The sequence below is a fragment of the Amphiura filiformis genome, chromosome 10, assembly GCF_039555335.1.
Source record: "Amphiura filiformis chromosome 10, Afil_fr2py, whole genome shotgun sequence".
In the NCBI taxonomy this organism is placed as follows: domain Eukaryota; kingdom Metazoa; phylum Echinodermata; class Ophiuroidea; order Amphilepidida; family Amphiuridae; genus Amphiura; species Amphiura filiformis.
Window position 1 is genome coordinate 9,409,515 of NC_092637.1, and position 21,239 is coordinate 9,430,753.

Here is a 21,239-nt window from a genome sequence, read left to right on the forward strand (position 1 = left end):
GGCTGTATATTTGCAATATTAATTGCTGTTAGTAAAATTTACCGCAATAATTATTCCGAACAAGCGAATATTCGCAATAAACATTTCGAATAAAAATTGCTGCGAATATTCACAATAATAACTGCGAACTACTGGCAACAATTATAGCAAATTTTCGCAATAATTATAACTTTCTAAAGTAGAAAGGAGAGCACACCAGACACACAAAATTGCGTTCTGAATACGAGGATGTCCTTCTGATATAAAATAATTTGAATTTTGAAATTCGCGATATTTTATGGCAAATTATTATTTTTTTAAAAATATTTTAAGTAACAATTTTGAGTAACCTTCATAAATATACTGATAATTACTTAATCGTGTATGTAGCTGGGAGGAAAAGCCGTCCATCATTTAAAAATGTTGACCTTTTGTATCGAAGATATACATTCTGTCCCAAAAAGACATAAAAGTTGTAGGAGAATTTTCCATTTTAGAGCTTATTGAAAAACATAATATTGTTTTATACATAAATGCTAGTGGTAATTTTTTGGTCCTATCTTCATTAATATGATATCCAAAAAAGTGCAGCTGCTTTTTGAGCACAATTGATGGTAGACTGGGATAAATATTGACCCTCAAACTAGACCGTACCATAGGGTAAATGGTTTGGCAATTTTACCATACCAGTACCAGATGTCGGAGTAAATTGTGACCGTCTATAGGTCGAAACGCTCGTAAAGTCGGCCTCTGGTAAAATTTGTTTTCTTCCGTGTTTAGAATATATATATCATAAGCTTTACAATGATATATCATTTGACTTCATACGATATCCAGAAGCGGTGTTATGGCTTGTTAAACTTTGCTCCTTCACTAAAAGGGTACATTATTTTGGCACTACATTATTTTTTTTCCACATTGCTGGTATTAAATATCAAATGGTCATAATTGGCGGTCCCTTCAAATCATCCCCAACTGAACGAGGTTCAGGAATGTCCTCTCATTGTTAATTGTTGATTAACCCACCACTTGAACAGGATTTAGCCAAAACAAACAAAGACTTAAGCTTTTTACTAATGCTATACATAAGTATAAGCTTATTATCCTCTTCAACAATAAGATTTAAGATTTGGTGTTTGACTGGACTAAAATGAGAAACATGTCGGACAAATATTAGGGACATATGAATACAACCTCTATGTTAGTGCCGTACTATTACGCTGACTTTCGTATTTGCCGAGGAGGACAATTTCGACCTCCACGTGTGTTTCCAAACAGAGAGGTAGACAAAATGCCTGTCAAAACTGTTCCGCTTGTCCAAATACTCAAGTATCAAAAGGATGGTCCACAATAGAGTGATTCACGCAACATGAATAGGGATTAAAAAACTGTGAAGTGCTTCTTTTGTCCAATTTGCCATCAAGATTTCGAATGGAAACAGTTCAGACCCAGAACACGATTATGTCAGAAATTAATATTTTGTTCTGGGTCTGATTATTCGGACTACCTCCATGCATATTGCAATGTAACTCGAAATACAATTTGCCGACTTTACGAGCGGTTTGAGATGGATGGTCACAAATACATTCCTGAACGAAGATATGATTAGAATGAGGTGGACTTATTGTGAGCCAGCAAACACATTCTTCATGTCTGTTACTATGTCCTGCTTCAGTTTGTCTAAGCGAGGATCCAATTCTTCGCAGACAGCTTCTGCAATTCCTTTCTTGTTCTTCTCCAGCCATTCGTCTAACGCCTGCTTCAAACCGTCTGAGAGATTCCCCAGCGCTCTGTTCTTCATGTCCGTTGTAACTGCTGAATGTCGTATCTGTATCAAGAACATTGTTAGCAGTCTTAATTATTGCTGAAAATATTGCTGAAAAGTATTGAGTTAATAATAACGGAACTGCATAATACGTGAACAGGAATTAAGTAGTCGTGTGACATTATGACACTATTTTGAATCGTTCTACCGATACCCAAACTAAATCCGAACTCAATATTAATCATGACCGAAAAATCCTCATACATAGGCGGCGGAAGCGGGGCGGGGACGTTCCCCTAAAAAATCAATAATAGAAGAAAATATAAAGCAATAATTGCTTTATCTTTCCTTTTTTCTCAAAAAACCCTGTTTTAGGAAAAAAAAGTAAAATTGTATAAGTTTACCGGCATCAAATAGCAAAATTCGCCTTAATTTTGAGCTAAAATAGAACTAGAAATTATTCTGCGCGCTCAAGCAAATGTCTCAGTAAAACCGGAATAAAATATGCCCTTCCCTCCTCATCAATTTAATACTTCACTGCTCTCAAACATCTGTCTGAATGGCGTAAAATAGAGGGAACGTGGTCCGATTCTATTTTGCTCTCCAGAAAAAAAAGAAGGATGATGAGATAGCAAATGCGGAAATTCTACGAGCATCTATTCCCAGCAATGAAATATAAATGGCATCTTTATATCTTAATACAGATAGGCCTACTCAATTGTCATACCTGAGCGAGGTGCGATCTAATAGCATTGGCCTTCAAGGAGGGCTGGTGAGTCTCCAGCGAAGTGACAGCATCTTCAATGGTATCAAAATATTGATCTAGTTGCTTGTCTGATATGGCCATGTTATCCTCTACCCTCTTGTGAGAAAGGCTGTTTCTGATGTCCAGAACCTTTGTTTGAATTGAAAATTGAATAATTGAATACCAGTGAAAGTTTGATAAAAGTATCTAATATGTTAATTTCGCAGGTCAATTAAAATATCGTTAACAATACTTTTCTTTTATTCCACCATCAGGTAATTTTGACATCCAATTATTTGTATAATTTGTGGTTCATGGCTAAATTGTCCAAGAGAGATTTCCTTTAATATAATAATTAGTATGCTTTCAAATCAAAAACGGTGTCTAGAAAGTAAACACTTTTCTAACAAACATGATTACAGTTTTGATGGTCTGTATTTAGAAAGTACACATGTTATTTCTGGTAATTTGTAAGCTGAGTATAAGTTCTAATCGTATTTACAAATCGATATTGAAGATATGTGTTTGAAGTCTTTAATAATTAAAGTTTTAAACGTTTGATCTAAACACAAGAACATTGAACATTAATCATTCATTATACCAACACAGATTACCTTTCATAAACGTTCACGCTTTAGTAAGTTTTGGTGGAGGCCTATCATTACCTTTTCGATTTTGTTGTAACAAGTCTGATCACCATTGTGGTAATCACTGAATGCCATCATTAGCTTCAGGATACCACCGACATCAAAATCCCCAAACGTCGTACAAGGTTGACCATGCGGTATTACGAACACGAAACCCTTGGCTACTTCAACAGGCTCCTTGTGAAACAACGATGCATTCACATTTCTCCACTGGATTCCTTTTCCAAGCGGGTAACACGTGGATTCCACTGCATTTCCCCAATCAATGCAAGGCTGACACGCCTTTGATTTGGTTGTTGGTTTCCTGTGTGGTAGGCACTGGGCTGATGCACGACAGGGCTGCATTTGCTGCAGCTGAATCTGATGCCAGTTTTCCACACACGCTTGTACAGTAGGGAGACCCAAATAACACAGAACTTGAACTGCTTCACACACTTTTGCGTAGTTTTCGATGTCCGGTACATCTGAAAACAAACGAACAGAAAACAGTAATTGATAAATATTATGAATGTGCTTACTGCTTACTGCTCCCTTAACCGGCTTGGTCGTCGGGGCACCACTGATGACATCTTGACAATCTCTCTCCATCTGTTCCTGTCTTCCACTGCCCTCTGTGAGGTGGTAAAGTTCAGGCCAGTCCATTCTCTTATGTTGTCTTCCCATCTCTTTTTCTGTCTTCCTCTTCTTCTTGAACCGTTCACTGTACCCTGTAGGACTGTTTTTGCTAACCCAGAGGAGCGAGAGATGTGGCCGTACCAACGTAGTTTACGTTGCCGGACTGTTGTTAGTAGGTCATCATAGGGACCAATAGCTTGCTTCACTCTGGTCCGCACCTCCTCGTTGGTTACATGGTCTTTATATGAGATGCTAAGGATCTTCCGGAAACATCTCAATTCCAGTGCTTGTATTCTCCTTTCCAAGTCAGCTGTCAGTGTCCACGTTTCACAGGCATACAGGAAGATGGATATGGCGAGGGTGCGCATTAGCTTGATTTTGGAACCCAGTGAGATATTTTTGTCAGTCCACATAGTATTCTAAGGTTAAATATCTGTTCTGTGGTACTCCTTCCTGCTCTGAAGCCCGCCTGCTCTTCAGCAATGATGTTCTCCGCCAGAGGTTTCAATCTGTTCAAGATGAGTCTGAGCATTATTTTGCTCGGGTGGCTGATGAGGCTGATTGTGCGGTAGTTCTGACAAAGCTGGAGATTTCCTTTCTTGGGGAGTGTAATCACAAGTGACTGTGTCCAAGGTGTAGGCCATTTGCCTGTCTTCCAAATGTTGTTACATATCTTTGTAAGCACATCAATAGCTGCATCACCTGCTGCTTGAACAAGCTCACCTGGAATGTTATCTATGCCTGGCGACTTGCCCTTTTTCAATGCTTTCACAGCGGCTTCTACCTCTTCTCGCAGGATAGGCTGACTTTCCTCATTAGTCTAGGATTGATGGATCACCTTGCAGTTAGTAGTTGTACAAGTCAGAGCAGTACTCCGCCCACCTACTAAGAATCTCTTTTTCTTCCACTAAACACTTCCCATTCTTGTCCTGTATAGTTGCTGATCTGCTGTTCTTTACAGTGGTTAAATTCTTTACCAGTTGGTATGCCTTTCTACTATTGCTCTTGTTCAGGTTTGACTCCACCTCTTCACATTGCTGTCCAATCCAGTTTTCCTTCGCTTCCTTAATGCCGTTCTTAACCAACTTGTTGGCCTCCCTATATTCTCTTGCTCCATCTGGATTGTTCCGTTTACCTTTTAACTCTCTTCTCCTATCGCAGAGCTCAAGCACTTCCTTTGTGATCCATGGCTTCTTCACATGGCGGTGTTTGCCTAAAAGCTCAGAGGCCGTCTCAGTGAGAGCTGTATTAAAGGTGTCAGTGAGGGAGTCCAAATCCAGGTCTGTATCATTCATGCAGATCAGTGGAGCAAATTTTCCTCCGATGTTGGCTGAGAATTCTCTTGCTACATCTGGGTCCCTCAGTTTCTCGAGCTCAAACTTTACTCTCAGTTGTTTGGGTTTCTTGATTACTTTCAATCTCACTCTGAAGCTCATCATCACAAGATCATGGTCGCTTCCTACGTCAGCACATGGAAAGCTGCGGGTTCTTGCAACATTAACACCAGAGCGAAAGCGCTTTTTGATCAAGATGTAATCAATCTGGTTATGATGGTTTCCATCAGGGCTGTGCCATGTCCATCTTCTAGAAGCCTTATGTTTCCCAAGGGTGTTGGCTAGCACAAGGTTGTTGTATGTAGCAAAATCCAACAATCTGAGGCCTCTGTCATTTGTTTCTGGGTTACAATAAGGGCCACACACTTTCTTCCAGTCTGGCTGGGCATCCTCTCCTACTTTGGAGTTCCATTCTCCCAATACCACTAGGATGTCCTTCTTTGGTGTTTCATCCACGAGTGTCTGAACTTGGCTGTAGAATTATTCCATTTCATCATCTCCATGACTTGTAGTCGGAGCATACACCTGAATGATATTAAAGGGGGAAGCTCTCATACGAAGAGTGATGAGCCTTTCTGAGACTGGTTTGCAGCCCATGACGGCATTTACAGTATCTTTGTGGATGATAAACCCCACTCCATACTCATGCTTCGTTTCACTTCCACTGTAGTAGAGCTTGTGACCTTCATCTGTGCACATCTCGCCATGGAGTTTCCAGCGAGCTTCACTGAGCCCGATGATGTTCCAGTGATACCTATCAAGCTCATAGGATAATTCCTCTAATTTTCCGTTAGGTCTCAGAGTTCTAACATTCCATGTTCCAATGGTGATGTTGTCTCTAACTCGGATCTTTGTCGCACCAGTAGCATACTTATCACCTCTGCCCTGGCTACGCCCAACAGAAGGCGCGGTCATTGGTCCGGGCTGCGACCGATCCGGTATGTTCAATTTATTTATTGTCATACTGTCATCAATTGGTGAATCTTAGGCAAATTACAGCTTGGCGGAGCCTATCCCTCTCCAAGCCGTCGTCCTAGTCTGTCCGCCACCTGCTGAACAAGTCAGCAGGCTCACAACCCCCACCAGTCTTGAAGGTAGACCAGGGCGCCTTACCTGTTATCTCACAAGTCGGTCGTCCCCTCACACTACATGCTACACTAGTGCTACAACTATGCTATTATCTACACTACATGCTACATGCAAGATGCTACCAGGGACGGTCTCCTCCTTGTATGGTCCATCATAACAAGTATGATAAGAGACTATAGGTCATTAGCTACAGTGTTTGAAACACTGTAGCAATTAGGGGGGTCCAATTGACGGGGAGTAATACTATTGTCATGTTTGAAATATTACAATCCAAAATAGATTTCGAGTCTGCATGTGGCATAGACTCGAAATCTATTTTGGATTCTAATATCTCAAACTTGCTATCCTATAGTGGTAAACATATATAGTATATAGTACGATATATAGGAAAATTCAGCAGCCAACTGCTACAGATATTTATAATATTTTCTTGTATATCCTATGAACAATGTACTGCAAAAAAGCAATTAGCATTCACTAATAACATTGCTAACGGGAAGTATCGTTTGAGCCGCATTGTTGTTAGAAGCACTTCTTATTATTATGCGTTAAATAGTTTCAGGAATGGCAAGAAGACGTCGACGCATAAAATTGTATGGTCAAATTGGTAATTTTTATATTTATTCAATATTTGATTCAGGTACTAATTTGATATTATGAGATTATTATGGCAATACCTGTTGCTCGGTTTGTCGAGTTTGGATTAACATCACGAACTGATTCTGGAACAAGTGTGACCGGATTGACAAGAACATCACGTTTCTTAATTGCATCTTGTACTACTTCATCGTCGTAGAATCTCACACCATCTTCTAGGTTGCTGCTGTTCTTCAGGTCATCTGGACTCAGGTAGGAGACTGTCACCTCTGTTCCTCTTGATCGCTCTGTTATTTGGTCAAATACTAACGATTCCATCTCCTGCAGTTGGTTTCTTCCTTTCTTCAGCTCTGATACACCTTCCTTAACACGGACTGCTATGTGGATCGCACGTTTGTCTCGTGTTAGTTGAACCATTCCTTCAACTGCACCAAACACTTTCACACCAGATCGTGACAACTTTGGTTTGACGTGCTTCCTTCTGTAGCGGTTCATCGCACTCACTTGTAGACAAGGGAATGTGTCTATGGATAACATGTCGCTCTCATCTCGACATTCAATCCGGCGACCAAAGTATCTCTGGAATCTTGGATTGTCAACCCACGCAATTTCGTCTGTACTGTCAGGCAACTTGGCAGGTATGATGAATGTTCCATCATCATTTCTGTATTTTGCGGGAAAATTACAAAATCGTTAATCATAAATTGCATGTACATGTGATTAATTAACCCTAGAACTTCGAAGTATCACCCCCCCCCCCGATTTGTTATAAACGCACACGTTTACGCCCAAACGAAACTAATCGTAGATGCATCCTTTGCGCTCACTTTAGAAATAACATTTTAACCCCAGGACCCCGCCCCGGCGGGGGGGGGGGTTTGTCGGTGAGCCCCACCATTGGTTTCTACAATGATTTTCATTTCCCTCCTGTGAAATTATTTCAATTTATTGACGAAAATCAATTTTGACTAAACTTTTGTACATAGCCAGAATTTACGTTATGTTATGTTATGTTATGTTCTGTTCTGTTCTGTTATGTTATGTTATTGTGTCATAGGATCTACACCTTGGATTCATGGATGTGCAGTGAATTCCTGCTCTAAGAGTTTTGTAAGATTTAAAGCCATTAGGGTTAATAAACATTAAAATCACCTGTACGCCAGTTCAAAATATTCCAAAAGATCTACCAGAAGGTTCTCATCTGTAAGTTTGAAGTGGTGTTTCAAGTCGTCAATAGTGTACTCTTGCTTCAACGGTAATCCGGAATAGTCTGCTCGGAAATTCGGTGGAGCAAATATTGGGGCAAATATGGTAGTTGTCAGCCAGTTCAGATGCACAATAATAATTGCGTCGTGACCTCTCAGTTTTGCATGATGTACCTTAAACACAAGAATAGATTTGAGTGAGTTTGTTTTGCTTCAATATGTTATTTGACATTTTGGGTGTAAAATTGGAAAAAGACAACAACACAGTCAGCCAAAATTTCTCAGTTCGTGTCACTTTTCAGAATTGACAGCCAGGTTAAGGTGGCTGTGTACTCTCAGACATGCATGTAGTAAAAGTGCAATAACTTTGTAATTATTCGCGCAAAACATATAAAAGTATACATTTTTATGAAGGCAAGACATCAATAAATCTTAATATAAATACAGATTTGGGGTAAAAACAACAATTTTGAAGAAAATCACAAAAAAGTGAGTTTTTGGCAATATTTGTTAGGTACATCATAACAAAAAAACACTCTTTCCAAAATATTTTATTTTGTTTTTAGCTCAATCTTGAAGCTCCATTCCAAAAAACGTTTTTTTTTTTTTGATATTGGCCTTATTTTTTGAGATATTGACCATATAAGGCATCAAAATGAACTTTTAAAATTCAAAACGCCTATTTGCACAAAATGATGCCCAAAATCGGAAATAGACCAAAATACAAAAAAATTAGAAAACCGTTTCTTGAGTCGATCATACTTTTTACGATGATCATATTTGCTTACCTATAGATGCTGTATTTATTGAGTTATCGTGTACCTAAATCGTCATTTTAACGAGAAAATGAACATTGAAATAATGGCCGTTGAAGTTTAAAGTGGTCACATTTTGCACTTTCATCGAATCTCACAGGAGAATGCGACAGTTTTCGTTTTTGTAACTTATATTACGTGAACATCGGTAAATCCACAGCCCTTGAGAAGTTTGAGCGAAATCCATTCATAACTTGATATTTAAATCGGGGGAAAGAATTTGAAAAAACCCACATTTTATCAGCTAAAACGGAGCCATTTGACCACTAGGTTTTTGTGAAATCAGTGCTTCCGTGGTGTTTCCATAAGATGCGCCGCGCATGCAGATAAGCGTCGCGTATGCTTCGCGTATTTGTGCGTTAACAAATTGCGCGATACGCAACGCGATGAGTTGTTGCGCGCGTGTACCTTGCTGGTACAACAAAGATTTTCTTTCCTTTTCAATTTAAAACACGAGTGGAATAGTGAAATAAAATCCTTAAAATATTGCAGTTGGAGTTTACAAATCTGGATTTTCATTCATTGTATTTATAAAAAACATAACAAGGTACAAACATATCATAAAAACTCAATTTTGAGAAAGAAACAATGGCTAGAGTACACAGCCGCGTTAAACAGATAGAGGATACTCTAACGATTAAATCTAACCCGACTGTCACCTTTGTGTTCAAAACTGTTGCTCGGGACCCTATGTAGCCTCAATGTGGCATCTCTAATTGTAGCTTATAGTGACATATTGTTGTTTCAGGTTTTATATTAGCTCTACGTTTTACGGTAAGGATTGCATTAAAAAATGTTCAATTAGCATTTTTTCATTCTTTAACTGCATACCTGTCCCATGTCATGCAGGTAACCAAGTACCAAATTCAAAGTCTCATCTTTCACAAGTCTGTCTATTTGTTGTCTAACATGCTCAGCAAAATCTTTGAAGTACAACAGTGGAAGCTCTGTGTTGCACCATGAAGATAGTCGCTTCATGATTTTGTCACACAGCTTTGGAGTAAGCTCACCCTGATAGTTTGAAAGATGGTAATATTTATTTATGTAGAATCAATATATCAAAGCACAACGGGAAAAACCTTGAACATGTTCAAGAAAGGAGTTGATTACGGTTTGTAAACCTGTAATCGAGTCGCCAAACTGGAGTCACCAGTCGAGTCGAGTCAATACGAGTCATTACAACTGTTTAAATATCGAGTCCCTATTCGCGATTTGTCAAATATCGAGTAGATTCATCACCCGATACACATATAAATTAGGTACAAGGTACAGCCTGTCTCTAAACCAATTGTGCACGTAGAAAGCGCCATCTTTGGCAAGTAGAAAATACTGTTGTGACATGATGCTTACATCAACGTCAAGGAAGCAATCCTAGCTTTCAAATACCGTTTGTTTCATTCATTTTGCTTTCGGCAATCCAGAAATGTGCATCACTAAACACAAATGTATGAAAACCCTTCTGTGCTTCTTTTTAGAAAATTAAATAGAATGTTATTCTAAAATAAGCAATAAAAGAATAATAAATGAACATTCATTTGTAGGATTAGAAATGATTGTGTAAAATTTCAAACGTATACGATATGCAATATTTCGTTGACATGATTTTAATTTTACAACAAAGTGTGCAATTTATTTTTGTCTTTTAACATGTCTTGAGTGACAAAGAAAAACAGTATTTACCATGATAAAATTGACATTTACATGTATTTAATTTTACAGCAGAATGTGAAATATTTATTTATCTTTTAATCTGTTTCAAGTAGAAAAAGAGAATCATTATACCTGTATCATGATGAAACAGTAAAAACAATTTTGTATTGTTGTGTAATCGATGCATTTGATATTACGAAGGAACTCTTGATAAACGTGATGCTATAATTGATTTACGTGTACACTAGAGGAAGTTTTGAATGAGAAAACGGACATTCTTTTGGATAAGAAACTTCGTGTGAAACACATTTCGATTTGGATTTGGAAGATACCTTCTCTTAAATAACAGTATTGCGAACCACCAGCATACATAACTCGATGTAGAGAGTATTTCCTATTCAGGGGAAATATTGCAATTACACACCTTATTGCCTTTAAACAATAACCATTGACACTAGCACATATCAGAGAAGATGTAAGAAAAGGAGGGAGAACATAATTATATCCTTGAGATAATCCCGTAGGTTATCCTGTTGCACCTATTCATAGTCCTTTATTCTCAAGTGGTGGGTTAACCAACAATTAACAATGAGAGGACATTCCTGAACCTCGTTCAGTTGGGGATGATTTGAAGTGACCGCCAATTATGACCAATTTGATATTTAATACCAGCAATGTGAAAAAAAAAGTAGAAATAATGTAGTGCCAACATAATGTACCCTTTTACGGAAGGAGCAAAGTTTAACAAGTTATAACCCCGCTTCTGCAGTACGAATGTCAGCGGCGAATGTCAGGTTATTATTTTCCAGTTTTTAAAACAAATTGCAGGCAGAGGTGGGAATCGATCTCGGTACCTCCCGGTTAAACAGCACTGTGCAAGACCACTAAGCCAACTAAATATCTGTTGTGAGAGGTGTGACATTAATCTTTGATATTGCTTAATGGAACAAATCGCGGAATTAAATCAGTAATAAAAGAAGTAGATTCTTATATAGCGGTCAAATTAGATAAAAGGGGAAATATTTGTCCCTGCTCTAAAGAAAATATAGGTTAGAAAATTATCAAATAAATTTAAATTACAAATTGAGATTTTATATTTCTTTCTTTCACGAGCCGACATTATCACAGACAAACACTGTATAAGCTAAAAACTCGACCCTCATCACCAGATTCTGTCATAGCTCAATGGTAGAGCATCAGACTGCTGATATCAATATCGTTGGTTCGAGTCCTCCTGTCAGCAATGGTTATATTTATGATTTTAATGCTACGCTAAAATTTGTTCAATTTATTTATTTATTTATTTATTTGTTTTTGTTTATTTATGTAAATAATTTGATATAAATGAAGCATATTGATATGCAGGAAGAATCGACCAGGGCGCTAGCTTCATTGTCCTATGAGATGTAGGGCCTAGTGCGAACTGTCCAAGCTGATTGTTCATTTAGTATCATAATCTATTAGGAAAGATAAACACTATTCAAATATCAATAGATAAGACGAAAGGGATTCAGATATTTGTAATTGAGTCATGCATGATTTAACAGAAGGTTCTTTCCAAAACCCAAACGTAATGCAGTAAAAACAATTTTGTATTGTTGTGTAATCGATGCATTTGATATTACGAAGGAACTCTTGATAAACGTGATGCTACATCGATTTACGTGTACACTAGAGGAAGCTTTGGATAAGAAACTTCGTGTCAATCATTATTGTCTAAAACTGGTGAGAATTAGTAATCCCCGCTGAGCTCATTTTTTTCTTATCCAAAAGAATGAGAAAATTTAAATTCTTTCCATTTTGGTCGTTTCTCACCAAAATGTCCGTTTTCTCATCCAAAACTTCGTCCAGTGGTACAACCATCTATCTCCCTTAGTAAAAGTGGCACAATTGTGATTGTGCCCCTTCGTTGTTAACTAAAGATATCTCGAGATTAACACAAGCAAATTGAACAGAACAAACGGCATTTGCAAGCTAAGACTGCGCAGTTGACGTTGATGTAAGCATCATGTCACAGCAGTATTTTCTAATTGCCAAAGAGGGCGCTTTTTACTTGCACAATTTTTTTTTGAGACAGGCTGTATATACTGTTTGCGGCAAATGGTGTACATCGTGTCGTGGGTGCTTCGATTCGATTCGATTCATAAAATATTTAATTAACAGTTTTAATTACACAGCGTCCTTTATGCATTGCATAATGTTTGCATAATAAAATACATAATCTAAAATAAATAAGTTAAAGCAATATTCAAAATGATCAGTGATTAATGTTGCGAAACGTTAATATGAAAAATTAATATGAAATGTCTAAATTATTGTACTTGTAAATTGTGAGTAAATTTGCTGTTTGCAATTTCATCAAGTTTTGAGTCTTAAAATGTCGATTCGAGTAAATTCGGGTCGAGTTGAGTCGTTACAGGTTTGACTCATTTGGGTTTACTGAGAATAATGGAGGCTATGCTGGGGACCAAAACGTAATTAATAAAAAACACAATGAAACCGGGTACAGATGCTTATCCCTAAGGTGTGCACCTTATAAAGTGGGCAAGAGGGGTGGAAGTACAACCCCTCTAGATTTATATAACAAACATCATGCTTTTCCAGTAATTTTGTACCATAGTACCACCAAATAAGTACCACAATTCTTATATGACATTACAATGATAGCATTATATATAGCGCTAGGTAAAGTTAGCTTAATCGCTCTTTGTTCTCAGTGAATAAGTGAGCTAATTGAACTAACTCGGGGAGCTGATCAAGGCTGCGATCGTTTATTGTGGTGTATTAGGGTGTACGCTTTTTAGCTGCAAGTCCCTGAGAATTGCTAAATGGTTTATATGGTGTGTCTTGGGCCACGGTGGTCAGCGAATTCCTGTAAAGTTATGCTCAGACTTGTTAGTATATGCGCATGCATAGCACATTATAAATCACTAGGTTACTAGGTTTATCTTTTCGTTTTGAATCAGCATATCCCTCGCCATTCAACGCGTTACCACCCTGGACAATTATGCACGAAGTGTCACTGCGGACAGAAACAAATAATTATTGTCAATTCTAATTATCTAATCTTTCCTTTCCTTACACAATACCACGTGTGCTCACTTACTCGCAAAGGCTCAGCAATCTCATTGAGGGCATCCTTCAGCTTTCCCAGTGCGTTTGACCTCGTTCGGCGACTGTCTAGTAGGATTACGTGTTCATTGAGACGGACGTGATCTTGAAATATGCTTTGAAGGTACTCAACATGCCTTGTGGATAAGGCCGCAGCTAGGAGAAGACGAAAAACGGAGGAAAGGATTAAAGGGTGAAGACGAAACGGGTGTATCTAAAATATACATAATTAAATTATCTTGATTTTGATTTCAAAATCGCCGCATGGAAAGCCGTGTTGAAGATGGAATATGCGTGATTTGTATTATTTTATAGGATCAAAATGAATGTAGTCTACGATTTAAGTGCATTGAAGATGAACCGCTAGCTAGTAGGCGTTTTCAATATGTTTTTCATATTTCTTTGTTCATAATAATAAAGAAATACTCCTAAGTGGTAGAAAAGATTGGATTAAGCATTTCCTTTCCCTTGGCTCAAAGGCTGACAGTAAAATGTTTCTCTTGATTGTTGGGAGTGGCCTTCCTTTCTTTGTTCCCTATTTTCAAATCGGGTTTTCACTTCTCTTTCCACATAATAAGCCAGCATGTGTATTCTTTTTAGCCTGGCTTGAGTATTTTGTTTGAGCCTGGTCCTATCAGGACCCAAGTGTGCATCCACACGTAGCGACCTTTAAAAGAAACCCCCCAAAACAACATATTCAGAGTCGCCCCTGACCGTAGTACATGTGCGTATTTTTTTTTTTTTTTTTGGGGGGCTTTGGGGGCGCCAGCCCCGGGGTAAAAGTAGGGGGCAGCAAAAACGAAGGGGAGGCAGAAAAGCAAGGGGCGGCAAAACGAAGGGGCGGCGGAAGAAGAAGGGGCTGCTTAAAGAATTAGTAAATAAAAAAGGGCGGAAAAATTAGAAAAAATTTTGAAAAAATTGTACTCTACATTAAAATTTGTTGCTTTTAGGGCGCTATCGCCTAAAATCCTTTTTTTTTTTTGCTCTTCACTTTTCAAACCACCCTAAAAATTGTGTTAACCTTTTCGGGTTGTTGAGGAAGGAGCAGCAAAATTGAATTTTCATCAGCCCCCCCCCCTCCCGGGGTAGGAGAGGCCACGGTACGCTACTGCAGTAGGTATATTTAACCAATGCCAATGTCGTGCAATATTTGTTTTAGAGGTTGAACGATGAAAACAGCAATATAAATAAAAGGTAGAAAAGCGTAAATCCACAAAATACCCATTTCAAGATCTTTCAACTGGTCTACGTGTGTGCCAATTAGCTGGATCACTGGTTTCGTGTCTTCTGTTGGATCGTGGCAAGCTTTGATGAAGCATAGCCAGTACTTCAGCTGGAATTAAGATTGATTGATACATCAGCTTGGTATTAGTGGATAGTTATCGGAAGTTCTTCACATCATGTGGTACCCAAACATGCATGATATAATAAAAGTCAGAGATAAAGAAACTAGTTCGCGTCTGACGTCACCTGGCAATCAAACACAGAGATGATTTTTTATGACTTGTCGTGATGATTGCATATTGAAATTGCTTAAAGAACCGGAAAAACAGACTATGGTTAGTTCTTCACCTTCAAACATACAAACCGTCTCAAAAGTTATTATTTAGTAATAGACAATTTTCGTTCCTGAAGGTACCGTATAAAGAATGCCTCGAAACGATTCCTTTTCTCCGATGAAAGTATGAAATGAATCAACGTCCCTTTTACTCGCTATTAACCAATCACGTAGGATGTAAAGACATACCCTGGGGCTGACTGTGATACAGATCACATACTATTAGCAGCAAAGATGCGAGTGGAGCCAGCATGCACCAAACCAAAGAATAGATCGGGCCAACTGAATGTTAAGAGGCTAAATGACCCCACCATCAAGACCAAGTTCAAGCATGAATCCGAACAACAATTCAGAAATGAAGCGATGAACCAAAATACATCAAGTGAAACTAAACCTGAATCCTTGTGGGTAACATACTCTGATGTGCCCTGAGTAATTTAATTTAATTATTTAACTTTGTTTACAAGCTGAAAGTATTTCATGAGGTGGGAAAGCCCCTTGTAATATTGCAAGATAATTGTGTAGAAAGTCATTTTGGAATTCCCCCCAAATTATTGTAAACAAAGTCAGAGCTATGTTTGGAACTTGGAAATCCCCAGTTCATTATTGCACCATCAGAAAAACCACCCAGGAAGTGATGTAATGTGTAAGGTGAATGTGTATAATTAATCTTGGGAAATCCCAAGATTGCAGCAATGTTATGAAAATGTGATTGAAGTAATGGTTTATTAATAGATGATTGTTTTTTTTGCATGAGTACTGATATAAAAGCTTGAGGCTTTTGTTTGGACTTTACAGAATGCCATGGGAGATTGAGAAACTCCACATGTGTGTGATGGTCTTCGTGCTTCAAAAAAGAAGAACATTTTAACCAGTTTATATAGCCAATAAATGAGCTATTTTAATACAGCAACGAAGGAGATAGCGAGCAAACAAATGTGCTCTTCCTCATCAAAGGATTAAAGTTCTTCTGTCGAATTGCTGGAGTTTGCTGGGTTTGTGAAGGCCACGCATCTGTCAAAAAATAGCGGAGCTGTGTTAAAGAAACCTGTTCCCTGGAAAAAGAGTGAATGATGAAAGAAACACCATTTTTGGAGAAAGAAGCGCAAGGAGATATATTTGTGGAGAAAGCAGCGCAAGGAGACGTATTTGTGGAGATAGCAGCGCAAAGGAGATTGGAGAAAGCATCATCATTTTCGTATTAGGATTTTATACGCAAGGATTTATAAATGCAAGTGTACAATGGACTTCGTTGATTTTCGCAGGACAAGTGAATAAGGATATATTACATCAGTCGTCCAGAACATTGCAAGAACTCTAGAATCACCAGCAAGAAGACCGTTGGTTAAGTACCGATAGAATAAAACTGACTGTGTGATTTTATTGTAATTGTTGTTATATGTACCAAGCATACTTTGTTTTCAATTAAAGACTTAGATTTGTTAGCTTAAAATCAAACAGTGTATTTGTGTTGTGCAGTAGGACTCGTAACAATACATAACCATCTTGACACAGACAGCTGAGCAAAGAATTGGAAGAGCCAAAAGAGTTCCCAAAAAGCCATGGATTAGCCAAGAAGTACCTGAAAAGAGCAGGTTACGCAAACAAAGTAACACGCCAACCCAGAAACAGCGATACAAAGAAAAGATATGTTTGAACAGATCAGATCAGTAAAAGCCAAGTCCATTCCAACAAAGCAAGCATGCATCAAGGATATAGAAGGAAAAGTCCTCAGTGAGTCGGAAGATATTATGAACAGATGGAAAGAATATGGTGGAAAACTGTTTGAAAAACCAGACAAAGAAGTACCACTTTCCATGCCAACAGCACCGGTTGAAGAGGTAGAGCCACCACCTCTCATATCTGAAGCTGAGCATGCAGTTAGCCAACTCAAGACTGGGACATCACCAGGTCTTGACGGAGTACCTGCCGAGCAAATAAAATCCACAGGACGGTATGGACTAGAAGCTTTACACTAACTATGCACAAGCGTATGGACACGCTGTGAATGGCCAGAAGACTGAAAAAACCAGGAGTTTGTGATGTTCTGGGAACCCCAAGCAACGTTCCAACTACAGGACCATCGCACTTATCAGCCATACAAGCAAAGTTCTCCTGATGATCATTATACATCGCCTGAAAGCAAAACTGGAGCAACAACTACCAGAAGAACAAGCTGCTTACAGGAAAGGACGAGGAGGCATGTTGGTATGCCTTCAGATACTGATGGAGAAGATACTTGAAATAGGTGAAGAAGTCTTTGTCATGTTCATTGATTATTCAAAGGCGTTTGATTCAGTCAGCCATGTTAAACTGTTTGCTGCAATTGAAGAAATGGGCTTCCCAGTACATCTTGTGTTTCTGCTACAATCCCTGTATGTAAACCAGAGAGGACAGATCAGGTGGAATGGTGAAAATACAGATGAGTTCAGCATGACCAAAGGTGTGAGACAGGGTTGCATTGCGTCACCATATCTTTTCCCTCATAAAGCGATGAGGGATGCTGATGTAGATACTTATGGCATCAAAGTAGGAGGCATACCAATCTCAAACCTTTGTTATGCAGACGACACTGCACTCCTTGAAACATCAGTAGAGGACATAGAAAATTGGCAACAGCAATAGATGTAACTGGCAGAGACATGAATCTCAAACTCAACGTGAAGAAAACAAAAACTTCTTGTCGCAGAGGCAGTACAAAAAAAGTACAACATCATAATAGATGAGAAGAAGTAGAACAGGTCCACCACTTATAAAGTTCGGTGAAAGCATCAAATGCAATTGCACGGCTGACATCAAAGCCAGGATTGGAATGGCCAAAGGAAGAATGATGGAACTTAAGGATTTGTGGAATGATCGAAACCTTCCAACAGAACTGAAATTGAAACTGATCAAGATACTGGTATGGAGTGTACTCCTTTATGGCTTGGAGTGCTGGACTATGACCAAAGCAGATGAGAACCGGGTGCTTGTTGCTGAAATGTGGTTCTGGAGAAGAATGCTAAACCTCAGTTGGAAGGAGAGAAGAACAAACAGAAGCATCCTTGCGGAAGTTGGTGTGAAGAGACCGCTGCTTGGAGAGTTGGTGACAAGAAAGCTAACCTATCTTGGTCACATCCTCAGAGGAAGTGGCAGTGCACTTACACTCGAGAAAATAGAAGGAAAGAGGGAGAAGGAGGAGAGGACGACAGAAAAAGCAATGGTTTGACAACATCAAAGAATGGACAGGAATGAACCTAGTGCACGCCAAGCGTCTAGCTCAGAACAGAACAGCTTGGAAGAAGGAGATAAGGAGATGCAGCCAGATGGTAGCCAATCGTCAGTAGTGACGGCGGAAAAGAGAAGAAGAAGTCCTAGGTAACAAAACATTCTAGATAGTGCAAACTGTTTTTTATTAATTTGAAATGATGAAGCCTTTGACCTTTGAGCATTTTTGTACATTAATAACTCAAGAACGCTATATCATACAGTAGATAGGTCACACAATACATTTTCTATTGTTATATTTGAATTTGACTCTTTACTAAGTTCGATGACTTTTTTTTAATCCAAAAGCTACTCCGGGCCATTTGCTATCATGCATTTTTGTATACCTCATGATGTCAAGTTTCCCCTTCCCTGCTCGTAGTACCTCCCAACCTACCTGCCTCAATCACTATAGTTTTTGTGAAGATACAAACGAAATAATGTCAAAACAATGTTTACTCTTGTTTGAATTGATTCATTTATATCCAAATTCCATATATAAAATATAAATGATTACTTTTAAACAATATCATCATTAATACTTGATTTGCATTTATTTGCCGACTTATAAGTACCATTGTGTCTTTATCTTTGATAGTGTTTTAAAGTGGCAGTTCTTTGCTTTGTATTTGAATGTTTTTTTTCTAACTATTGCTTTATTTTCAGCGCATTGAGATATCTTGTATGATGCGCTATATATATTTTTTTACTATTATAATTATTATATTAACCCTAACATATAAATCTTACAAAATCTTCCTTCTTCTCTTGGACTAATTCCCCATTTTAGCTTCAGAATATTATAATCATGGATAATTTCAATTTCATGGCACGTAAGATAACAGAGATGTGATGATGGAGGTAGAACTTTTAGAATGACCGTCGTACAAAGTGCTCTTATCACTTCGTCAATACCAAAAATATGCTATTATGAATAAAAATCTTACCTGTTCTTTCTGCTCATCTTCTGCATCGCAACAGCTATAGACAACGATAAATATCCCTCGCCCTGTTCCCAGCAGCATAGCATGTGTGATATGGAACTCAACTTGACCAGCCGTGTCCCATATCATGAAAGATCCTGCTCCTCCAATCGTCTTTTCTTCCACCTCTATTCCGGGAGTGGGGATTCGATTCTCATGGTGACGGATCATGAATAGTGACTTAAATACACCCTGTGTATAATATAAATGAATAATGTGGTAAGCTCATAAATACATAAATCAATCAAATATCAATCAATCAATCAATCAATCAATCAATCAATAAATAAATAAATAAATAAATAAATAAATAAATAAATAAATAAATAAATAAATAAATAAATAAATAAATAAATAAATAAATAAATAAATAAATAAATAAATAACATTTTCAATAAAAATGGTTTATGAACAAAATTATTATCAATAACATTTAACATCAATAATTTTGTGTCTGTTGCTGCTGATAAGATAAACATGCAGGCAGACTTGGGAAACACACATAGATACGAGTTCTGATTGACCACGAAGTGATTCGGGATTGGTTGAATCACAAAATATCATAAACCACCAAAATCTTATTTACCGTTGTTAGAGATGTCTTCAAAGTAGACTTCCCCTTTGCTGGATGCCCAACTAAGAACAGCTTGATAGTTTCTACAGATGTACTGCCGGATTTCTTCAATAACGCAGACATCTGAAAAGCCTTTGGATATTTGGAAGAAAACAATCAAATTAAACAATCAAATAAAAATGTTTTTTTTTTTTTTGCTATCAGAAGACAGAGAAGGAACGAAAAATGATAGAAGATGAACAAGGATTTGACTTAGTACCCCCGGACATTGACCCCGGACCCCTCGGGTGCCCAGCACACGATCACGCCACGGGGGTTTCGCTGGTGCGTATATATAATTGTGACTCCTCGCCACAACTGAGCCCGGATGTCGCCAGTGCCACTATTGAGATATGCTCCATCGAACTTAACAATAAACAATAGGAAACAAAGGATTTATTGACTGTTTTATTGATTTTCACTACTTAAATGTCAAGTACTATAGACATGATATACATCATTTTAAAGCTAATTTAAAGCAGAATATTTTGGTTGAATATCTCAAAAATGATGATTGGCGACTTCCGGGCTCAGTTGTGACGAGGAGTCACAATTTAGGTTGCTTGCGCAATGGCATCACGTGGCATATGCATGCACAGTGGTTTCCCTTGTAAGATTTTGTAAGGTTTTATAGCGTTAGGGTTAATACATAGGCCTTATAATGGAATATACGTGTTAATTACCCCTAACGAGGACCATGGTTTTTTGCTATCGGAAGGTGAGACGGAACGAAAAAGGAGAAAATATGATTGAGAGAATTGACCCTGGGCCACCTCGGGTGCCACGCACACGATCACCGCCCTCGTGCCACGGGGGTTATGCTGGCACGGCCAGCGATTTAGTGCGTAGGTATGACTTTAGGGGATTACGCAATGGTATCACGTGGCATGCATGCATGCATAGTGGTTTCCCTTGTAAGACATTGTAAGATTTTATAGCATACAAGGTAAAGATAAAAGATAAAAGCAACATTATATTTCATTTTGTTCTCGTTTTTTAAGTAGTTAATATAAAAGAGGAAGTTATTTTTCCCCGATATTAAAACAGACAAATTGAAGATATTCATAATTGTGTACACAAAGCAACACAGAACTCTAATAACAATTTTCAACACGACACATGTACATACCTTAATGCTTTTTACAAAATCCCTCCGCTCAGATATATGTTCGTTCGTTGGCCAATAGTCAAGAGGAATCTTACCATCCTGTGTGTACAAGGCAGGAATAAAAGTATGCATTGCACTGTCTCTAAGAAGCGTGGTTAAATTAAATGGTTAATGTTGGT

The 21,239-nt window shown here is 38.2% G+C and overlaps 2 protein-coding genes across 2 annotated transcripts; both read right to left on the reverse strand.

Moving 5' to 3' along the window:
• Nucleotides 1-1,600: 1,600 nt before the first annotated feature.
• On the reverse strand, nucleotides 1,601-4,119 carry LOC140163222 (uncharacterized). The gene is made up of 4 exons (XM_072186619.1): nucleotides 3,678-4,119; nucleotides 3,155-3,600; nucleotides 2,472-2,639; nucleotides 1,601-1,807 (listed from the first exon to the last, which is right to left on the reverse strand). The coding sequence occupies exons 1-4, from the start codon at nucleotides 4,117-4,119 to the stop codon at nucleotides 1,601-1,603; spliced, it is 1,263 nt and encodes a 420-aa protein (XP_072042720.1).
• A 2,709-nt stretch (nucleotides 4,120-6,828) lies between these two features.
• Nucleotides 6,829-20,036, reverse strand: LOC140163223 (death-associated protein kinase 1-like). Its single transcript, XM_072186620.1, has 7 exons — nucleotides 19,926-20,036; nucleotides 19,304-19,531; nucleotides 14,774-14,885; nucleotides 13,548-13,708; nucleotides 9,623-9,802; nucleotides 7,924-8,150; nucleotides 6,829-7,435 (listed from the first exon to the last, which is right to left on the reverse strand). Exons 1-7 carry the CDS (start codon nucleotides 20,034-20,036, stop codon nucleotides 6,829-6,831), a joined length of 1,626 nt encoding a protein of 541 aa, XP_072042721.1.
• Between the last annotated feature and the right edge of the window lie 1,203 nt (nucleotides 20,037-21,239).

What these genes read in the sequence shown, in the direction of transcription:
- LOC140163222 (XM_072186619.1), bottom strand. Translation starts at nt 4,119, where the DNA reads ATGCGCACCCTCGCCATATCCATCTTCCTGTATGCCTGTGAAACGTGG. An exon ending in GTTACAACAAAATCGAAAAG is followed by an intron (nt 2,640 to 3,154) that starts GTAATGATAGGC and finishes ATTCAAACAAAG; the next exon opens with GTTCTGGACATCAGAAACAG. An exon ending in TTAGATCGCACCTCGCTCAG is followed by an intron (nt 1,808 to 2,471) that starts GTATGACAATTG and finishes TTCTTGATACAG; the next exon opens with ATACGACATTCAGCAGTTAC.
- LOC140163223 (XM_072186620.1), bottom strand. Translation starts at nt 20,036, where the DNA reads ATGTCTGCGTTATTGAAGAAATCCGGCAGTACATCTGTAGAAACTATC. An exon ending in TGAAGACATCTCTAACAACG is followed by an intron (nt 19,532 to 19,925) that starts GTAAATAAGATT and finishes TATTATACACAG; the next exon opens with GGTGTATTTAAGTCACTATT. An exon ending in TATTTTGAACTGGCGTACAG is followed by an intron (nt 7,436 to 7,923) that starts GTGATTTTAATG and finishes CGCAAAATACAG; the next exon opens with AAATGATGATGGAACATTCA.